The 16,727-nt window shown below is 43.2% G+C and overlaps 1 protein-coding gene and 1 long non-coding RNA gene across 3 annotated transcripts in view; both read right to left on the reverse strand.

Moving 5' to 3' along the window:
* Positions 1 to 1,841: 1,841 nt before the first annotated feature.
* On the reverse strand, positions 1,842 to 13,344 carry LOC144540404 (uncharacterized). The gene is made up of 2 exons (XR_013505629.1): positions 12,916 to 13,344; positions 1,842 to 3,474 (listed from the first exon to the last, which is right to left on the reverse strand). It is a non-coding gene; the product is annotated as an uncharacterized LOC144540404 (long non-coding RNA).
* A 2,664-nt stretch (positions 13,345 to 16,008) lies between these two features.
* Positions 16,009 to 16,727, reverse strand: part of prpf4 (pre-mRNA splicing tri-snRNP complex factor PRPF4) — a 30,149-nt gene continuing 29,430 nt past the window's right edge. For both annotated transcript variants that reach the window (XM_078286329.1, XM_071911029.2), the window contains exon 15: positions 16,009 to 16,727. In XM_078286329.1, the coding sequence (XP_078142455.1) occupies positions 16,641 to 16,727 (87 nt within the window). In that variant the 3' untranslated portion in view covers positions 16,009 to 16,640.

The raw sequence follows: 16,727 nt of genomic DNA on the forward strand, positions 1-16,727 counted from the left end.
GAGGGAGGGAAGGAGGGAGAGAAGGAGGGAAAGAAGGAAGAAAAGTAGGAGGGAAGGAAACAAGAGGAAGGAAGAAAGGAAGGAAGGAAAAAAGAGATAGATTGAAATAGATTGAAGAAAGAGGAAAGAAAATGGATGAAAGGAAGGATGGAGAGAAAGGAGGGAAAGAAGAAAGGAAAGAGGAGAGGAAGGAAGGAGGGAAGGAGAGGAGGGAAAAAAGGAAAGTAGGGGTGAAGGAAACAGACGGAAACAAGGAAGGAACGAGGAAGGAAGGAAGGAAGGAAAGAAGGAAGGCAGGAAACAAGAGGGAGGGGAGGAAGGAAGGAGGGAGGGAAAGAAGGAAGGAAGAAAAGATAGAAGAAAAGGGAAGAAAGGAAACAAAAAATAGGTAGGAAAGGAAATGAGGAAGGGAAGAAAAGAGTAAACAAAGGAGAAGAGGAAACGAGGGAAAGAAAGGAGGGAAGGACAGAAACAAAAGAGAGAGATGAAATGAAGGAAGGAGGGAAGAAAAGGAAAAAAGAAGTAAAGACAGAAGGTGTTAAGGAAGCAAGGGGGAAGGAAGGAAGGAAGGAAGGAGAGAAAAGGAGCGACAGAAAGAAAGAAGGAAGGAAAAAATGAGGGAAAGGATAAAATAAATAAGGAAAGGAAGAATTAAAAAGGACAGCAAATGAATATTCATGATTCCAGCCAGATTATGATAATGAGCCATCTTTATTGTCATTTGCATCTCGCTTCTATATTTGGTCATGAGGAAATCAAATGGTCATGGACAAATCCATATCAAATAAATGTAAAAACAGCCTTCATATATTACAAATATTCATTTATTTCATATTCACTTGAAAGTATATATTTAAAAAAAGTTTGTATTTATTGTTTATACATTTCCATAAATTATTCTATAGTTTTTTATTGTTTTGTTTGTATGGAATATTCCCCCAGTATTTTCTAACACACTGGACTTTTTCATTTTCTAAATATATTATTTTTCAATGATATATATTTCATAAACTCATATTTTCATTTTACGATCAGGCAACATTATGAAAAAAAATCTAAAAATTCCAGAAGTTTCCCAACACTTTACCCGGGAAAATTGGCATGTGTTAAGATGAAAAAAAAGAAAGAACATATAAAATATATATAATAAAATTATAAAACCTCACCTCATTATTAAATGTTAAAATATGAATTAGATAAGCTTTAGAGGAAAATATGAACATTTCACGAAAACCTTCAAATTTGTAAATTTCTGTAGAATCAAACAACCCAAATGGCTTATGTTTAAAACTGAAATTATTAATTTTAAAAAATATCCCATAATTCCATGCCATTGCCATAGCAACAAATGTATGTGGCATTATGGTTACAATGGCGATGTGTCAAGCTCAGGAATTCCAGGTAAAGAGTGGAATTATGGGTAATAAACAAGACTTCCCCTGGCGGTGTGGCTGGGGGCGGGGTATATTTTTGGCGAGAAAAAGTCTTGTTCATACTCAGAATCATCCTGCAGCGGCCATTTTGTGTCTTAGTGCATTGCGTCAAATTTTAATCGTACATTTTTTTGTATTTTTGAGGGGAAAATTGTCATTTTGGTTTTTGAAATTGCATCAAAAAATTTCAGCACTATGTTTCAAAATTTCAGGAACACAAAAAAAGTCATTAAGCACTGGAAACAGCTCGAATGATCTCTTATTTCAAATTTTCTGTTGTCAAAACATTGCATGATTTGGTTTTGCTTACTTTAATTTCATGAGAAAATGTAAAAAAAAAATCTTATCACGTTTCTTAGAAATAACAAAAAAAAAAAAAACAATGAACAAAATTTTGGTTCAGTGATTCATTTTTTTAAATTAAGAGAAAAGAAAACGTAAGCAATCATCAGTGACAAAATGGCCGCCATGTCTGATGATGTCCCTTCCTTCTCCCTTCCTTATCTTGCTATTCTTCTCTCCTTTCCTTCTGCTTTTCTTCCTTTTCCCCTCCCTTCATTTCCTCATTTCCTTTCCTTTTTTCCTTCATTATTTCCTTCTGTCCTTCATTTGATCTTTCTTTCCCTCTTCCTTGTTTCCGTCCTTCATTTCCTTCCCTATCTTCCCTCCTTCCTTTCCTCCTTTCTTTCTTCCTTCTTTTTTGCTTCTGTCCTTCATTCTGTCCATCCTTTCCTCCTTATGTCGTCTTTCCTTCCCTGCCTTCATCCTTTATTCCCTTGTTTCCTTTCCTATTTCCAAGAAAAGAAGGAAAGAAGAGACAGAAGAGAGGAAACAAGGATGCAATTTTCCTTCTTTCCCTGCCTTTATCCCTTGTTTCCTTCCCTACCTTCCTTGTCTCTTTGTTTCCTTTCCTCCTTGTAAGGAAAGAAGGAAGGAAAGAAGAAAGAAAATGAACTAGTTTTCCTTCTTTCCCTCTTTCCTTCTTTCTTCATTTTTTTTCCTTTTTTCTTTCCTTTGTTCCTTCCTTGTCTCCTTGCTTCCTTTCCTATGTCCAAGGAAAAGGGGGCAGAGCCTTCTTCTCTGTCCTCCTTCCAAGGAAAGAAGAAAAGGAAAGAATAAAGAAAAGGAAAGAATAAAAAGGGAAAGAATCTAATAAACAATGAGGCAGTTTTCTTGCTTTCCTTGCTTCCTTCCCTGCCTTGTTCCCTTACTTCCTTTCCTGTCTGCCTTCCTTGTCTCCTTGTTTCCTTAACTACTTCCAAGGAAAGAAGAAAGAAAAGAAACGACGATGCCTTCTTTTCCTCTTTCTTAAATTTCTTCCCTTTTCCCTTCCTTCCTTCCTTCCCTCCATGTTTCCTTTCCTTCCTTCCTTGTCTCCTTGTTTCCTTAACTACTACCAAGGAAAGAAGAAAGAAAAGAAACAATGATGCAGTTTCCTTCTTTTTCTCTTTCCTTCCTTCCTTCCATCCTTCCTTCCTTCTGTCCTTGTCTCCTTGCTTCCTATCCTCCTTATAAGGAAACAAGAAAAATGGGCGGAGCCTTATCCTCTCAAGCAAAGAAAAAACAAAAACAAAAAAAAACAAAAACAAAAAAAAAGAATGGAGAATCCACCGGCCATCAGGAATCAGCTCCCGCGTGACATCATCACTTCCTCCTGCAGCGGTAGCAGCAGGCGGGACAGCCCCGCCCTCCCCCCTCCTCCCGCCCGTCCTCTTTGACCATATAAGGCGGCGGGGGGGCGGAACCTGGCTGTTCACTGTTAGCCCCGCCCCCTCCCGTGACATCATAGGGGTTGTTGTTGTTGTTAAACGCCGCTGGATTGGCTATCACGGTGGCGTCGCCGGAGGAGCGGAGCTTAGCGCGGGGGATGGTCACATGACTGTAGGGGTTGTCCAATGAGACACTGATGCTGTTGGTGGAAGACATGGCTGCTGGGCTGTGATTGGTAGAAGTTTGTCGTGTGTGTAGAGAGAGGAGAAATGAAAGGGGGAGGGGCTTGACGACAGATGTCAATCAATCATGTGGAGAGGAGGCGGGGCTTCTGCCGAGAGAGACACAGAGAGAATATTATTATTGTTATTTATGGAGTATATTTTGGAATGTAATTGCATGCTAGGATGCAAGGATGTAGGGTACAAAACGACAAAAGATGTTAAAAAATGACAAAAATGACAAATGAAAATTTGGGGTGGGCGAGAGAGCTCTGTGGGGAATGAGAGATAGAGAGAGAGAGAGAGATTCAATTACATTTGGAACAGTATTTGGAGAGTAATTGAAGGCTAGGAGGCTAGGATACTAGGATGCAAGGATACTATCTAGGATACAAGGTTCAAATGACAAACAAATTACCAAAAACAATGAAAAATGACAAAAAAATCAAAATGACAAAAAATGAAAATTGGGGAGAGAGAGAGATTCAATTACATGGATGTACTTGGAAAGTAATTGAATGCTACATGCAAAACGATTCAAGATGGCGGCACGCATGGATGCAGCGACCGCTTCAGGCTCCCGAAATAGTGTTAAATGTGTTAATGTTGTTTGTTGTCAAAGTCTTTCAAGTGGTACAAGACATGAATACGCCCAGAACACCGGAGTACATTCCTACGATCGACAGACCCTGCTGGAAATCAGGAAACAAAGCTTGACTCCTCCACAATCACTTCCAGAGGAAACACTAGCTAGCTACGGGCTGCTGCACAGGCCGGGCCCAGCGTCCTCGGAGTTGCCTCGACTCGTCTGTCTGTGGAGAGCGGCGCCGACGCAGGCATTGCACCAGGAAACAGAGCAGGGATTCTGGCTAGGCTAAGAGCTAATCCGTTCAGACCGGCGATTCCGTCCATCTTACTCTCCAATGTTCGTTCCCTGGACAATAAATTAAGACTACCTCAGACTGCATCTGACTACGCAGCGGGAGATGAAACACTGCTGCGTTTTTATTTTTACAGAAACGTGGCTTTATGACAACATCCCCGATGCAGCTATTCAACTGAACGTACTAACTTCCTTCCGTGCAGACAGAGATGCTGCTTCGACTGGTAAGAACCGCGGGGGCGGCTTGTGTGTTTACATAAACAAAGAATGGTGCAAGAATGCTGGGATTATCTCAAATCACTGCTCATCGATGGTGGAGTTTATGGCAGTTAAGTGTCGCTCTTACTACTTGCCAAGAGATCTCCGACCGTACAGACCGGTTCATATTTAAGGAGGCTGCCACCTATGACCAGCACACCAACCTGGAAGAATACGCTGCATCTGTGACTGGATACATTAGCAAGTGCATAGATGACGTCACTGTCTCCAGGACCATCACCACGGCGCATATGGCAGGGCATCCAGTCTATCACAGACTACAAGCCTGCTCCACATGCCTGTGACAGTGATGCCAATCGCCTGAATGTGCTGAATGACTTCTACGCCCGGTTTGATGCACAGAACAATGTGCCTGCGATGAAGTCCACCCCTCTCCCCGGTGAACAAGCACTCTGCCTGCCCACTGCCAACGTCAGGAGGATGCTTTCCAGCATTCATCCACGCAAAGCTGTTGGACCTGACAACATACTCGGCCGTGTGCTCAGAGAATGTGCTGACCAGCTAACAGAAGTCCTCACAGATATCTTCAACATCTCCCTGAGCCACGCAGTCGTTCCAGCCTGCTTCAACCATCATCCCAATGCCGAAGAAGTCTGGAGTTTCCTGTCTTAATGACTATCGCCCGGCTGCACTCACATTATGTCATTTAGCAGACGCTTTTGTCCAAAGCGACTTACAATAGTACATTTTGTCAACAGTAGTGAAACCAACTGTGCATCACAGTCTTCATCAGCTAAGCCTTTTAATAGGAATAAGTAGCATTCGTAGATTTTTTTATTTTTTTAAATATAGAAGAAGGGTAAGAAGATAGGTTAGTTCAAGAGGGGTCCAGATGTAACCTGAAGAGATGTGTCTTTGAAAGATGGGCAGTGATTCGGCCGTTCTGACAGAAGGGGGCGGAGCTTGTTCCACCACTGTGGCTGAGCCACGTAGCGATGGAGGAGTGAGGTGACCTGCAAGGCTGGAGGAGCGGAGGGAACGAGGCGAGGTTTGGAACCTGACCAGAGACTGCAGATAGGGAGGGGCAGTCTGGTGTTCTGCTCTGTAGGCGAGTACCAGGGTCTTGAATTTGATGCAGCACAGATGGGAAGCCAGTGAAGCGACCGGAGGAGGGGAGTGACGTGAGAGAATTTTGGTTGGTTGAACACCAGACGGGCTGCAGCGTTCTGATTGGCTGTAAAGGTCTGATGGCAGAGAGTCGCCCGGCCAGAAGAACGTTGCAGGAGTCCAGGAGGAAGATGACAAGTGCCTGGACCAGGAGTTGTGCCACTTCCCTCGTAAGGAACGGGCAAATTTTGCAGATGTTGTAGAGGGAGAACCTACAGGAGCGAGTTGTCGCTGCAATGTAGGCAGAGCAGGACAGCTGCTGGTCCAGGATCACCCCGAGGTTCTTGGCAGTCTGAGAGGGAAACACAGTGGTGTTGTCATGGTGATGGAGGTCTGTGAGAGGGCAATCTGTCCCTGGGAGAAAGAGTAGCTCCGTTTTGTCAAGATTGAGCTTGAGGTGGAGAACAGACATCCAAGCACTGATGTCTTTGAGACATGCAGAGATGCGTCCATTAATTTGTGTATCTGAGGGGGGGAAGGAGAGGTAGAGTTGTGTCGTCAGCGTAACAATGATAGGAGAAGCCATGAGAGGAGATCACATGGCCGAGGGATTTAGTATAGCGAGAGAATAGCATGGGCCCCAGGACTGAGCCCTGAGGGACACCGGTGCTAAGTGTGCAGGGTCTGGACAGAGATCCCCTCCATGAGACCTGGTATGAGCGGTTAGACACATAGGATGAGAACCAGGACTCTGCAGATCCAGCGATTACCAGTTCAGATAGGATGGAGAGAAAGATTTGGTGTCAACTGTATCAAAAGCAGCAGACAAGTCAAGGAGGACAAGGACAGAGGAGAGGGATGAAGCCCTGGCAGTGTGCAGGCCTCTGTGACAGCAAGGAGAGCAGTCTCAGTAGAGTGAGAAGCTTTGAAACCGGATTGAAGAGGGTCCAGGAGGTCATTCTGGGAGAGATAGAGAGAAAGTTGTTGGAAACTGCTCGCTCCAGGGTTTTGGATAGAAAGGAGAGAAAAGATACAGGTCTGTATTTCTGGATAGCAGCAGGGTCAAGAGAGGGTTTCTTAAGAAGAGGCTTGGCTCTGGCAGTCTGTAGAGCAGCTGGAACAAGACCTGAGGACAGGGAGGAGTTGGTAAGGGCAGTGAGGAAGGGAGTGATGTCGGTGGAGATGGTTTGGAGAAGAGTGGAAGGGAGAGGATCAAGGGGGCAGGTGGAGGCTCGGTTAGACCTGACAGGTGTGAGGACATCTTCTGGGGAGAGGGGAGAGAAGGAAGCAAGCCCAGGGACAAGGGGCAGAGAAGCAGGTTTGGAGTAAGGAACAGTGTTGTTAGTGGCCGGATGATGGAAGGAACAGATGATGTCATCCACCTTCTTAACAAAGTAGGTGACAAAATCATCAGCTGAGAGGGAAGAGGGAGGGGGAGGGGAGGGTGGGTTGAGGAGGGAGGAGAAGGTGGAAAACAGTTTACTGGGGTTGGAGGCAGAAGACTGGATTTCAGTAATGAAGAAGGGAGTCTTTGCTGTTGACACAGCAGAGGTGAAGTTGGAGAGGAGAAGGTGGGAGGCAGCGAGATCGTCAGGGCGCTGCGATTTTCTCCATTTCCTCTCAGCTGCCCGAAGCTTCTGTTCTAAGAGTTCACAGAGATTCAGACAGCCAAGGAGCGGGTGGAGAGGATCGAGCTGGTTTAGTGGTGAGTGGGCAGAGAGAGTTGAGAGAGGAGGAAAGAGAGGATAGAAGAGTAGAAGAGGAGAGAGAGTAGAGGAGGAGAGAGAGTAGAGGAGGAGAGAGAGGAGAGGAGGAGAGAGAGTAGTGGAGGCCTCCTCAGTGGACAGGAGAGAGAACTGCTCAGCTGAGGGAAGCGAGGACGGGACAGCAGAAGAGAGCGAGGTGGGTGAGAGAGTTTTCAGGTTGTGTCGGGTGGTGACAGAGTGAGTGGATGTTGAGTGGGAGGTGGGGGGTGAGATGGGAGGTGGAGGTGAGATGGGAAGGGAGAAGGTTATAAAGTGATGGTCAGATACAGGAAGAGGGGTGACAGTGAGGTTGGAGGTGCAGCAGGATCTGGTGTAGATCAGGTCCAGCAGGTTCCTGCCTCGTGAGTCGGAGGAGATTGAGAGAGGGAGAGGTCAAAGGAAGAGAAAAAGTTAAGGAAGGACAGAGATTGTAATTTGTCCGGCTGGATGTTGAAGTCGCCCAGAAGAATGAGAGGAGGTCCATCCTCAGGAAAGAAGGAGAGGAGGACATCCATCTCATCAAAGAAGTCACCAAGCTGACCGAGGGGTCGGTAGACCACAATGTGGAGCTTGATAGGTCGAGATACAGAAACAGCATGGAATTCAAAAGAGGATATTGAGAGGTGTGAAAGAGGAGGGACAGTGTAAGTCCATTTGGGTGAAATTAGGAGTCCAGTTCAGCCTCCTTCAGCAATAGTAAGAGAAGGACTGCTGGTGCAAATTGGGTAAATAAGATTACATGGGTTCCTACACTTGAAAATAGTGCCATGTCTATGAGCTGATGTTACAACAGGGATGGGAGTGAGACACATAGTGTAGCAGACAGGAAAGCAGTTAAGTAGGAAAGAAGTTAACTGGCAAGGCAAGGCAAACTTTATTTAGATAGCACATTTCATACACAACGCAAATACAATGTGCTTCACATAAAACAAAACAAATACATACACACTCCACAACTATTTAAAATGACATTAAAAAAGAAAGAAAGAAAGATATTGAGCAGTGACTCTCACACTGGTGACAGCTCTGGTCAGCCAGTATCAAATTAAGTGTGCCTTACCCCTGAGGATATTCAAAGATAATCACCACCTAAAAGACCTCCCGGAAACACCGGAGCTTCTCTGAGAGTGACTCCCTCAATTTTTCCTCTCAAAAGGAAATAAATTTAGGATTCTTCAAAGGAGCTTAGAGTCTTTCCAGTGGTCTTACCCCACCCTATAGGCCGGCCCCACAGCCCCTATAGGACTTGTAAATGTTCCTTTAGAACAATACACAGATCATCTAAACAATTACAATTATAAACTTCAAGAAATCCTTCAATTCAGGTTTGAGGATCCCATCAGAGCGGAGAAACTACTCACCAGAGTTCCTCTAGACTCCTGTTGGGATCCTGTTTGTGACGCCAATTTATGAATAATTTTGTATAAAACAGGTGATCATTGGTGACATAGATATGGCGTTCATAAAAGCTGCAGCAGTATTGTCATTGATGTAGCGTTTTTTTTTGTTTTTTTTTACAATTTTTATAGACACATCAGAGAAAACACAGAAATGATCAGATATGGCAACATCAATAGCAGCAGTTTTAGTGATATTGAGACCCCTAGTCTCTAAAGTAAAGTCCAAGGTATGCCCCCGATTGTGGGCGGGCGCCGACACATGCTGAGACCAAAAGCCTCTAGCATGCTAGTCAGCTCTCTAGCATGGTTATCATTTGGATTATCAACGTGAATATTGAAGTCACCCGATATAGCTAGACAATCAAAATCTGTGGAGATTTTGGACAGTATTCGAGTACAGTATTCACCAAATTCGTCAAAGAAATTGTTGGACTGTTTAGGTGGTCTATATACAATCAGAAATAAAACTTGAACAGTACATTTCAAAGTAAAAGCAAGGTATTCAGAAGATGTAAAATCCACAAATGACACCTGTCACTGGGACAGATAGTTACAAGAAACCCTAGCCAACCCTAGCCACATGTCCCTATTCTGTGGCCTACCCTCGACTGGCTCCCGCAGATAGACTCCCTAGTCTTCGTGCTCAGAGGCTGACGACAAGAGGCTGACGAGAAGAGGCCGACGAGAAGAGGCCGACGAGAAGAGGCCGACGACAAGAGGCCGACGACAAGAGGCCGACGAGAAGAGGCCGACGACAAGAGGCCGACGAGAAGAGGCCGACGACAAGAGGCCGAGGAGAAGAGGGCGAGGAGAAGAGGCCGACGAGAAGAGGCCGACGAGAAGAGGCCGACGACAAGAGGCCGACGAGAAGAGGCCGACGACAAGAGGCCGACGACAAGAGGCCGACGAGAAGAGTCCGACGACAAGAGGCCGACGAGAAGAGGCCGACGACAAGAGGCCGACGACAAGAGGCCGACGAGAAGAGTCCGACGACAAGAGGCCGACGAGAAGAGTCCGACGACAAGAGGCCGACGACAAGAGGCCGACGACAAGAGGCCGACGACAAGAGGCCGACGAGAAGAGTCCGACGACAAGAGGCCGACGAGAAGAGGCCGACGACAAGAGGCCGACGAGAAGAGTCCGACGACAAGAGGCCGACGACAAGAGGCCGACGACAAGAGGCCGACGACAAGAGGCCGACGAGAAGAGTCCGACGACAAGAGGCCGACGAGAAGAGGCCGACGACAAGAGGCCGACGACAAGAGGCCGACGACAAGAGGCCGACGACAAGAGGCCGACGAGAAGAGCCGACGACAAGAGGCCGACGACAAGAGGCCAACGACAAGAGGCTGACGACAAGACAACAAGAGGCCAACGACAAGAGGCCGACGACAAGACAACAAGAGGCTGACGACAAGACAACAAGAGGCCGACGACAAGACAACAAGAGGCCGACGACAAGACAACAAGAGGCCGACGACAAGACAAGAGGCCGACGACAAGAGGCCGACGACAAGACAACAAGAGGCTGACGACAAGAGGCTGACGACAAGACAACAAGAGGCTGACGACAAGAGGCCGACGACAAGACAACAAGAGGCCGACGACAAGAGGCCGACGACAAGACAACAAGAGGCCGACGACAAGAGGCTGACGACAAGACAAGAGGCCGACGACAAGAGGCTGACGACAAGAGGCTGACGACAAGAGGCCGACGACAAGAGGCTGACGACAAGAGGCCGACGACAAGAGGCTGACGACAAGAGGCTGACGACAAGAGGCCGACGACAAGAGGCTGACGACAAGAGGCCGACGACAAGAGGCTGACGACAAGAGGCCGACGACAAGACAACAAGAGGCTGACGACAAGACAACAAGAGGCTGACGAGAAGAGGCCGACGACAAGACAACAAGAGGCTGACGACAAGACAACAAGAGGCTGACGACAAGAGGCCGACGATAAGACAACAAGAGGCCGACGACAAGAGGCTGACGACAAGACAACAAGAGGCTGACGACAAGACAACAAGAGGCTGACGACAAGAGGCTGACGACAAGACAACAAGAGGCCGACGACAAGAGGCTGACGACAAGACAACAAGAGGCTGACGACAAGACAACAAGAGGCTGACGACAAGAGGCTGACGACAAGACAACAAGAGGCTGACGACAAGAGGCCGACAAGACAACAAGAGGCTGACGACAAGAGGCTGACGACAAGAGGCCGACGACAAGACAACAAGAGGCTGACGACAAGAGGCTGACGACAAGAGGCCGACGACAAGACAACAAGAGGCTGACGACAAGAGGCCGACAAGACAACAAGAGGCCGACGACAAGAGGCTGACGACAAGACAACAAGAGGCTGACGACAAGACAACAAGAGGCTGACGACAAGACAACAAGAGGCTGACGACAAGAGGCTGACGACAAGAGGCCGACGACAAGAGGCCGACGATAAGAGGCTAACGCTGTAGAATGACGGTGCCTAAAAGTACCGGTTCACCAGAGGAGTTCAAGCCACTCTCAGCAATTAACAACTACTTGAACACCAACTGGCCTTCCCCAGCCAAGCACTTTGAAATGTAACTGGTTTCACCAAAACTAGTTTCAGCTAAACTACTCAGCACCAAACCAAACAAGATCCCAACAAAAGTGCTCTACTGAACCAAGCTGAGATAAAAACACTCACTCCAATCATCATGAAGTGCTTTGAGAGGCTAGTCATGAGCCAGTTGAAATCAGGACTTCTAAGCTTAATGGACCCCTACTAGTTTGTATACCGTCCTAACAGGACCACTGACGACACCATATCTGCTACTATCTGCTATTCACATTGCACTGTCCCACCTGGAACACAAAAACACCTGTGTGAGAATGCTGTTCGTCAATTTCAGTTCGGCATTTAACACAATCATCCCCCGGAAGCTGATTGAGAAGCTGGCCCCCCTGGGCGTGAACACCCCTCTACAGAACTGGTTCCTGGACGTTCTGATTGAATCGGTGACTCTCCAGCAGCATCACGCTGAGCGCTGGCCCTCCCCAGGCCTGTGTGCTCAGCCCCTTGCTGTTCACGCTCATGACGCACGACTGTTCTGACAAGCACAACTCAAACCACATTTTCAAGTTCACCGATGACACGACGGTTGTGGGCTGCATTTCCAGCAGTGAAGAGTCTGCACACAGAGAGAGTGGAGCAGCTGGCAGCCTGGTGTGTGGATTACAACCTTCCCTCAACGTGGACAAAACCAAGGAGTTATTCAGGAGAGCCCACGCTGACCGCTCCCCCAAAATCATCGGGCGCCCCCTCCTTTCCATCCGAGACATCTAGGATGGTAGGGCCGCCAACATAATAAAAGACCCCTCCCACCCCTCCCACGGACTGGTCAGCCCTCTGCCATCAGGAAAAAGGTTCTGCAGCATCCGGGCCAGATCCACAAGACTCTCTAACAGCTTTTCCCCCGAGGCAGTCAGGCTCCTCACCTCCCTACTGCCCCCCCTCACTTGTCCACCCCCCTTCAAAAGGACAAAAAACTAAATAATACAAATACAACAAAACAAAAACAACCAAAAAAACTAAATAAAAAAATAAAAATGACAGAAGTGGTACCAAGAAACTGAAAGGAGAAAATAAATAACCCAAAAAACAAAAACAAAACACAAGTGTAGTAGGCAGCTAGGTAGGATGCTAGGATGCTAGTGTACTAGAAAGGGCACTAGGAAGTGAAGATGCATCAGAAGTTTCCTATTGGCTGAGACAAGCAGCCTAACCGTTCTAAGAACCCTTGCACCCTTCCTTGTGACCTAGGAAGCGTCCTAAGTAGGACACTAGTTTCTGACATTAGAATAAATGGCAAAAATTACTAATTCATTTTGGAGTCATTTTTTTTGGAGTTATTTTTGTAAGCTTAAGATATATATATATTTTTTTATATATATATTTCAGCTCATTAATATAATAAAAATAACTGAAAAATTAAGCATAAAAAAATATTAAATAAATAATTTGGCTCTGTATAAAAATAATGCTTTTCATGTATGGGAGATAACCAGGAATATCTTAACACTGCCTTGCTCATAGGTAACAGCCATATATAGTAGAATGGAACCGGAGACCTGTCGGTCTGCCAGTAAATTTGGCACCTCCAAATCATCTACAACATTTTAATATACATATAAATATATATATTTTTTTACCTTTTTTACTTCTTTGTTTCCTTCTCTTCCGTCCTCGCCTTTTTCCAGAAAAAAAAACTCCTTACAGAAAAAGCTTTCTGGACACTTCTTTTCCTGTTGTGGAATCTTTCTCTCTGACGAAAGAATGAAAGAAAGAGCAAGAAACGACTTTTTTTTTTGCAAGAAATGTCTTCTTTAATCCTCTAAGTTTTCCAGAAGCTTCTCCTCTTTTTCTCCTCCGTTTTCCACCCTTTCTTTCTCTCCGTCTCCTCCGGACTCTCTCTCTCCGATGAAAGAACGAAGGATAGAAAAGGAAAACGTCAAAAAAAAAAACAGACAAAACTTCTTTCCCTTGTTTTTCTCCTCCTTTTTAGCAAGAAATTTCTTCCTTTCCTGCTGTTTTTCTCTCTCTTTTCTGTCTGTTGTTTCTGAAGCTCGCTCGACCGCCTCGCCCCAGTAAACCTGCCGGACCGGTTTCTCTCACTCTCCCATTCATTCTCTCTCTCTCTCTCTCTCTCTCTCTGTTGACAGTAAATCTCGCTCGACCATTCTCTCTCTCCGCATTCATTCTCTATGTAACTCGCCCACTCTCACCCATTCTGTCTATATGCTCGCCCACTCTCTCTGTCTCCATAATAAGAGTCTCTCTCTCATTAATTTTATCAATTTTTATTTTCATTTTTAATATCGTAGTGATCTTTCACTTTTTTCACTTATTACTTTTCATTTTTTCTCTTAATGTATTCTTCTAATATACTGTATTTCCGTTTATTTGCAATTATTTGAAATTTATTTTTATTTTTAAAATATTTTGTTTTATTTTTGTAATATATTTTATATTTTATTTATTTTAAATGATCTTACATTTATCATTTATTTTATTACTTAATATATTTTATTTTTGTTATTCATTGTTTTACTTTTCCTCTTAATTTTTGTTTTGTTTGTCTTAATTTTTTATAATTTTGTACTTTTATCATATTATTTCTTAGTTTTATTTTATCATTTCTCCTAATTTTTACAAATATTTTTCTTATTTTTTTCAAAATTTTCTCTTAATTTTTTCTTAAGTTTTTATCTTTTTCATTTTCTCAATTTCTCTCTCATTCTAACTCTGGCTCATTCTACCACTCTCTAAATGCAAAGTGACTCGACAATTCTCTTTTTCTCTTTTTTCTCTTAATTTTTTCAACTTTTTTTAAATCAATTTTTGTAATTTTTTCTTTTGTCTTTATTTTCCTCTTAATTTGTTCTATTTTCTCTTAATTTTTTTTTTTTTCTCAAAAACATTTTTTAAAAATATTTTTCTCAATTTTTTCTCATTTCTCTCCCTCTCCAACTTTAACTCCAGCTTGCTCTACCACACTCTTTCTCTCCATTACAGTAAAGCTCGCTCAATCTTGTCTCTCTCTCTAAATGAAAAGTAACCTTGCTCAACCAATCTCTCGCTCTCTCTCTCTCTCTCTCAACTTAACCGGTTTGACAGAAACTTCTTTTTCTCAGTTGCTAGGGAAGGGGCGGGGCGGTTGCTAAGGGGGCATGGCCTGCCAACACTGCCTGCTGCTCTGCTCAGCTTGAGTTATTGAGTTTTGTGGAGACAAAATGAGGTTTTTTATGGAATAAAGTGTAAAAATAAGAATTAAAAATACTACAGCAAAAAAATAAATTAAAATCAAAATTGATCAAGTGTAAAAAAATAAATAAATTAAAATCAAATTTGATGAAGTGTAAAAAAAAAAAGTTAAAGTTAATTCATAAAAAATTGAAAATAAATTAAAATACACAAGAATATACTTTGAAACATAATTTCAAGTGTAATTATTAATTTTAAGTAATCTAAATCAACTCAGCAAAAACGAACAAGTATAAACATTAATAGTAAATATTATATTTATTAATGAAATAATGTAATATTTTGCGTTATTGCTTTACATTTACAATAGAAAAATACATAAAAACGATATATAATAAAGACGTAACTAAAAATTCAACTTGACAAAACTTTAATTTAAATGACTTTTACTAAAAGAGATACTATCTCATAATAAATCTCATATTTCTGACCTACACCAGCCACTTTATTAGGTACACCTGTGTAGTAGCGGCTGCTCATCTGTTGCTGCAGCCCATTATCATAAGAGCCACAACTCGTGTTCAGATGCCCTCTGCTCTGTTGTAAAGACTGTTGTTGGAGCGTTTGTGGCCTTTCTGTTAGCTTGAACCAGTCTGTCCATTCTCCTCTGACCTCTGACCTCTGACCTCTCTCATTAACAAGGTGTTTTTGGAGCTGCGGCTCACTGGATGTTTTTGTTCATCACACCATTCTCTGTAAACTCTAGAGACTGTAGTGCATGAAAATCCCAGGAGGGCAGCTGCTTCTGAGATGCTGAACTACCAGTCTGGCACCAACAATCCTATCAATCAATCAAACATGCTTAGATCACGCAACTCGCCCATTCTCATGTTCGGTCAAACAAAAAACTAAACCGCTTCACCATGTCTGCATGCTTTATATACTGAGCTGCAGCCACATGATTCACTGTGTGGAGGAGCAGGCTGTTTGTGTTAACAAGCAGGTGTACCTAATAAAGTGGCCTGTGAGTGTCATATTTATAAGATACTATCTTAGCATTTCATAATTATGAGAAGTTTTCTCATAATTATGACTTAGTATTTCATAATTATGAGATATTATCTCATAAATATGACTTAGCATCTCATAATTATGACTTAGTATCTCATAATTATGATAAAGTATCATAATTGTGACTTAGCATCTCATAGATGCTAAGTCATAATATAGAGAAACAATTCTCACTTGATCGAAAAAAAATAAAAATGTGCCGGATTGTTTTTGACAGGTGGCGGAAACTCGCTTCCATAAATAATACTGTATATTAAAATAAATAATTATGGATTAAATGGAATATTGATATCAATATTAAATATGTTAAAACAGAAGACATTTTAATTAAATAATAAAAACTTAAATAGACTAATTGTACACAAAATAAAAAAATTACTATAAGAACAATAAAAAGGCAGCAGACAAAATCCTTAGATTTCAGTTTATTTTTAATAATAAAAAACTAAACAAAATGGAGGCTACAAAAAAAAATGGCGACCATTTCGGCTCAAACTCTCCGAAAAAGAGAAAATTCAAAGAACATAGAAACAAAATTTGACATTAAATAGCCCAAAAAAAAGCTGGTTTTGTGATTTTGCTAGCCAGAAGCTTTTTTTCTTTGAGGAAGAAAAGAAACCCTGAGTGAACGGTGGCTAGCCATCCAGCTAGCCCGGCTAGCCATCCAGCTAGCCCGGCTAAAGGGGCGAGCAGTGCAAGCTAGCTGCACATGTCCATAACGTTTACTAGCATTTGGCTAACAAATGCTTACAAAGTTTGGCGGAAAATTGCAAAAAGTGCTTTTTCCCAGGTTTATTTTTGATTATGTTGCAGTTTTCATTTTAAAAAATTGGAAACAGTATCTTTTCATGTGTTTGTTTCGTAATTACAATTGATGAAACTTTGTTTTTGACCGTAAATGAAAGTCCAGGTTGTTTTTTTTCCCCATTTTAGCTCCAGTTGAAAAAAGTGATTTTTCTCAGGTTTATTTTTCTTGGTTCTTCTCTTCTGTTATTTCTTCTTCTCCTCTTCTGTTATTTCTTCTTCTTCTCTTCTGTTATTTCTTCTTCTTCTCTGTTGTTATTTCTTCTTCTTCTCTGTTGTTATTTCTTCTTCTTCTCTGCTATTCGGACAGCCAGAGTTTGAAGGTTCGGTCGTACGAACACGTGGCGATCAGCTTTCCGTCGGGCGAAACGTCGACACCCATCAC

This window comes from Centroberyx gerrardi, chromosome 2, assembly GCF_048128805.1.
Source record: "Centroberyx gerrardi isolate f3 chromosome 2, fCenGer3.hap1.cur.20231027, whole genome shotgun sequence".
Taxonomy (NCBI): Eukaryota; Metazoa; Chordata; class Actinopteri; order Beryciformes; family Berycidae; genus Centroberyx; species Centroberyx gerrardi.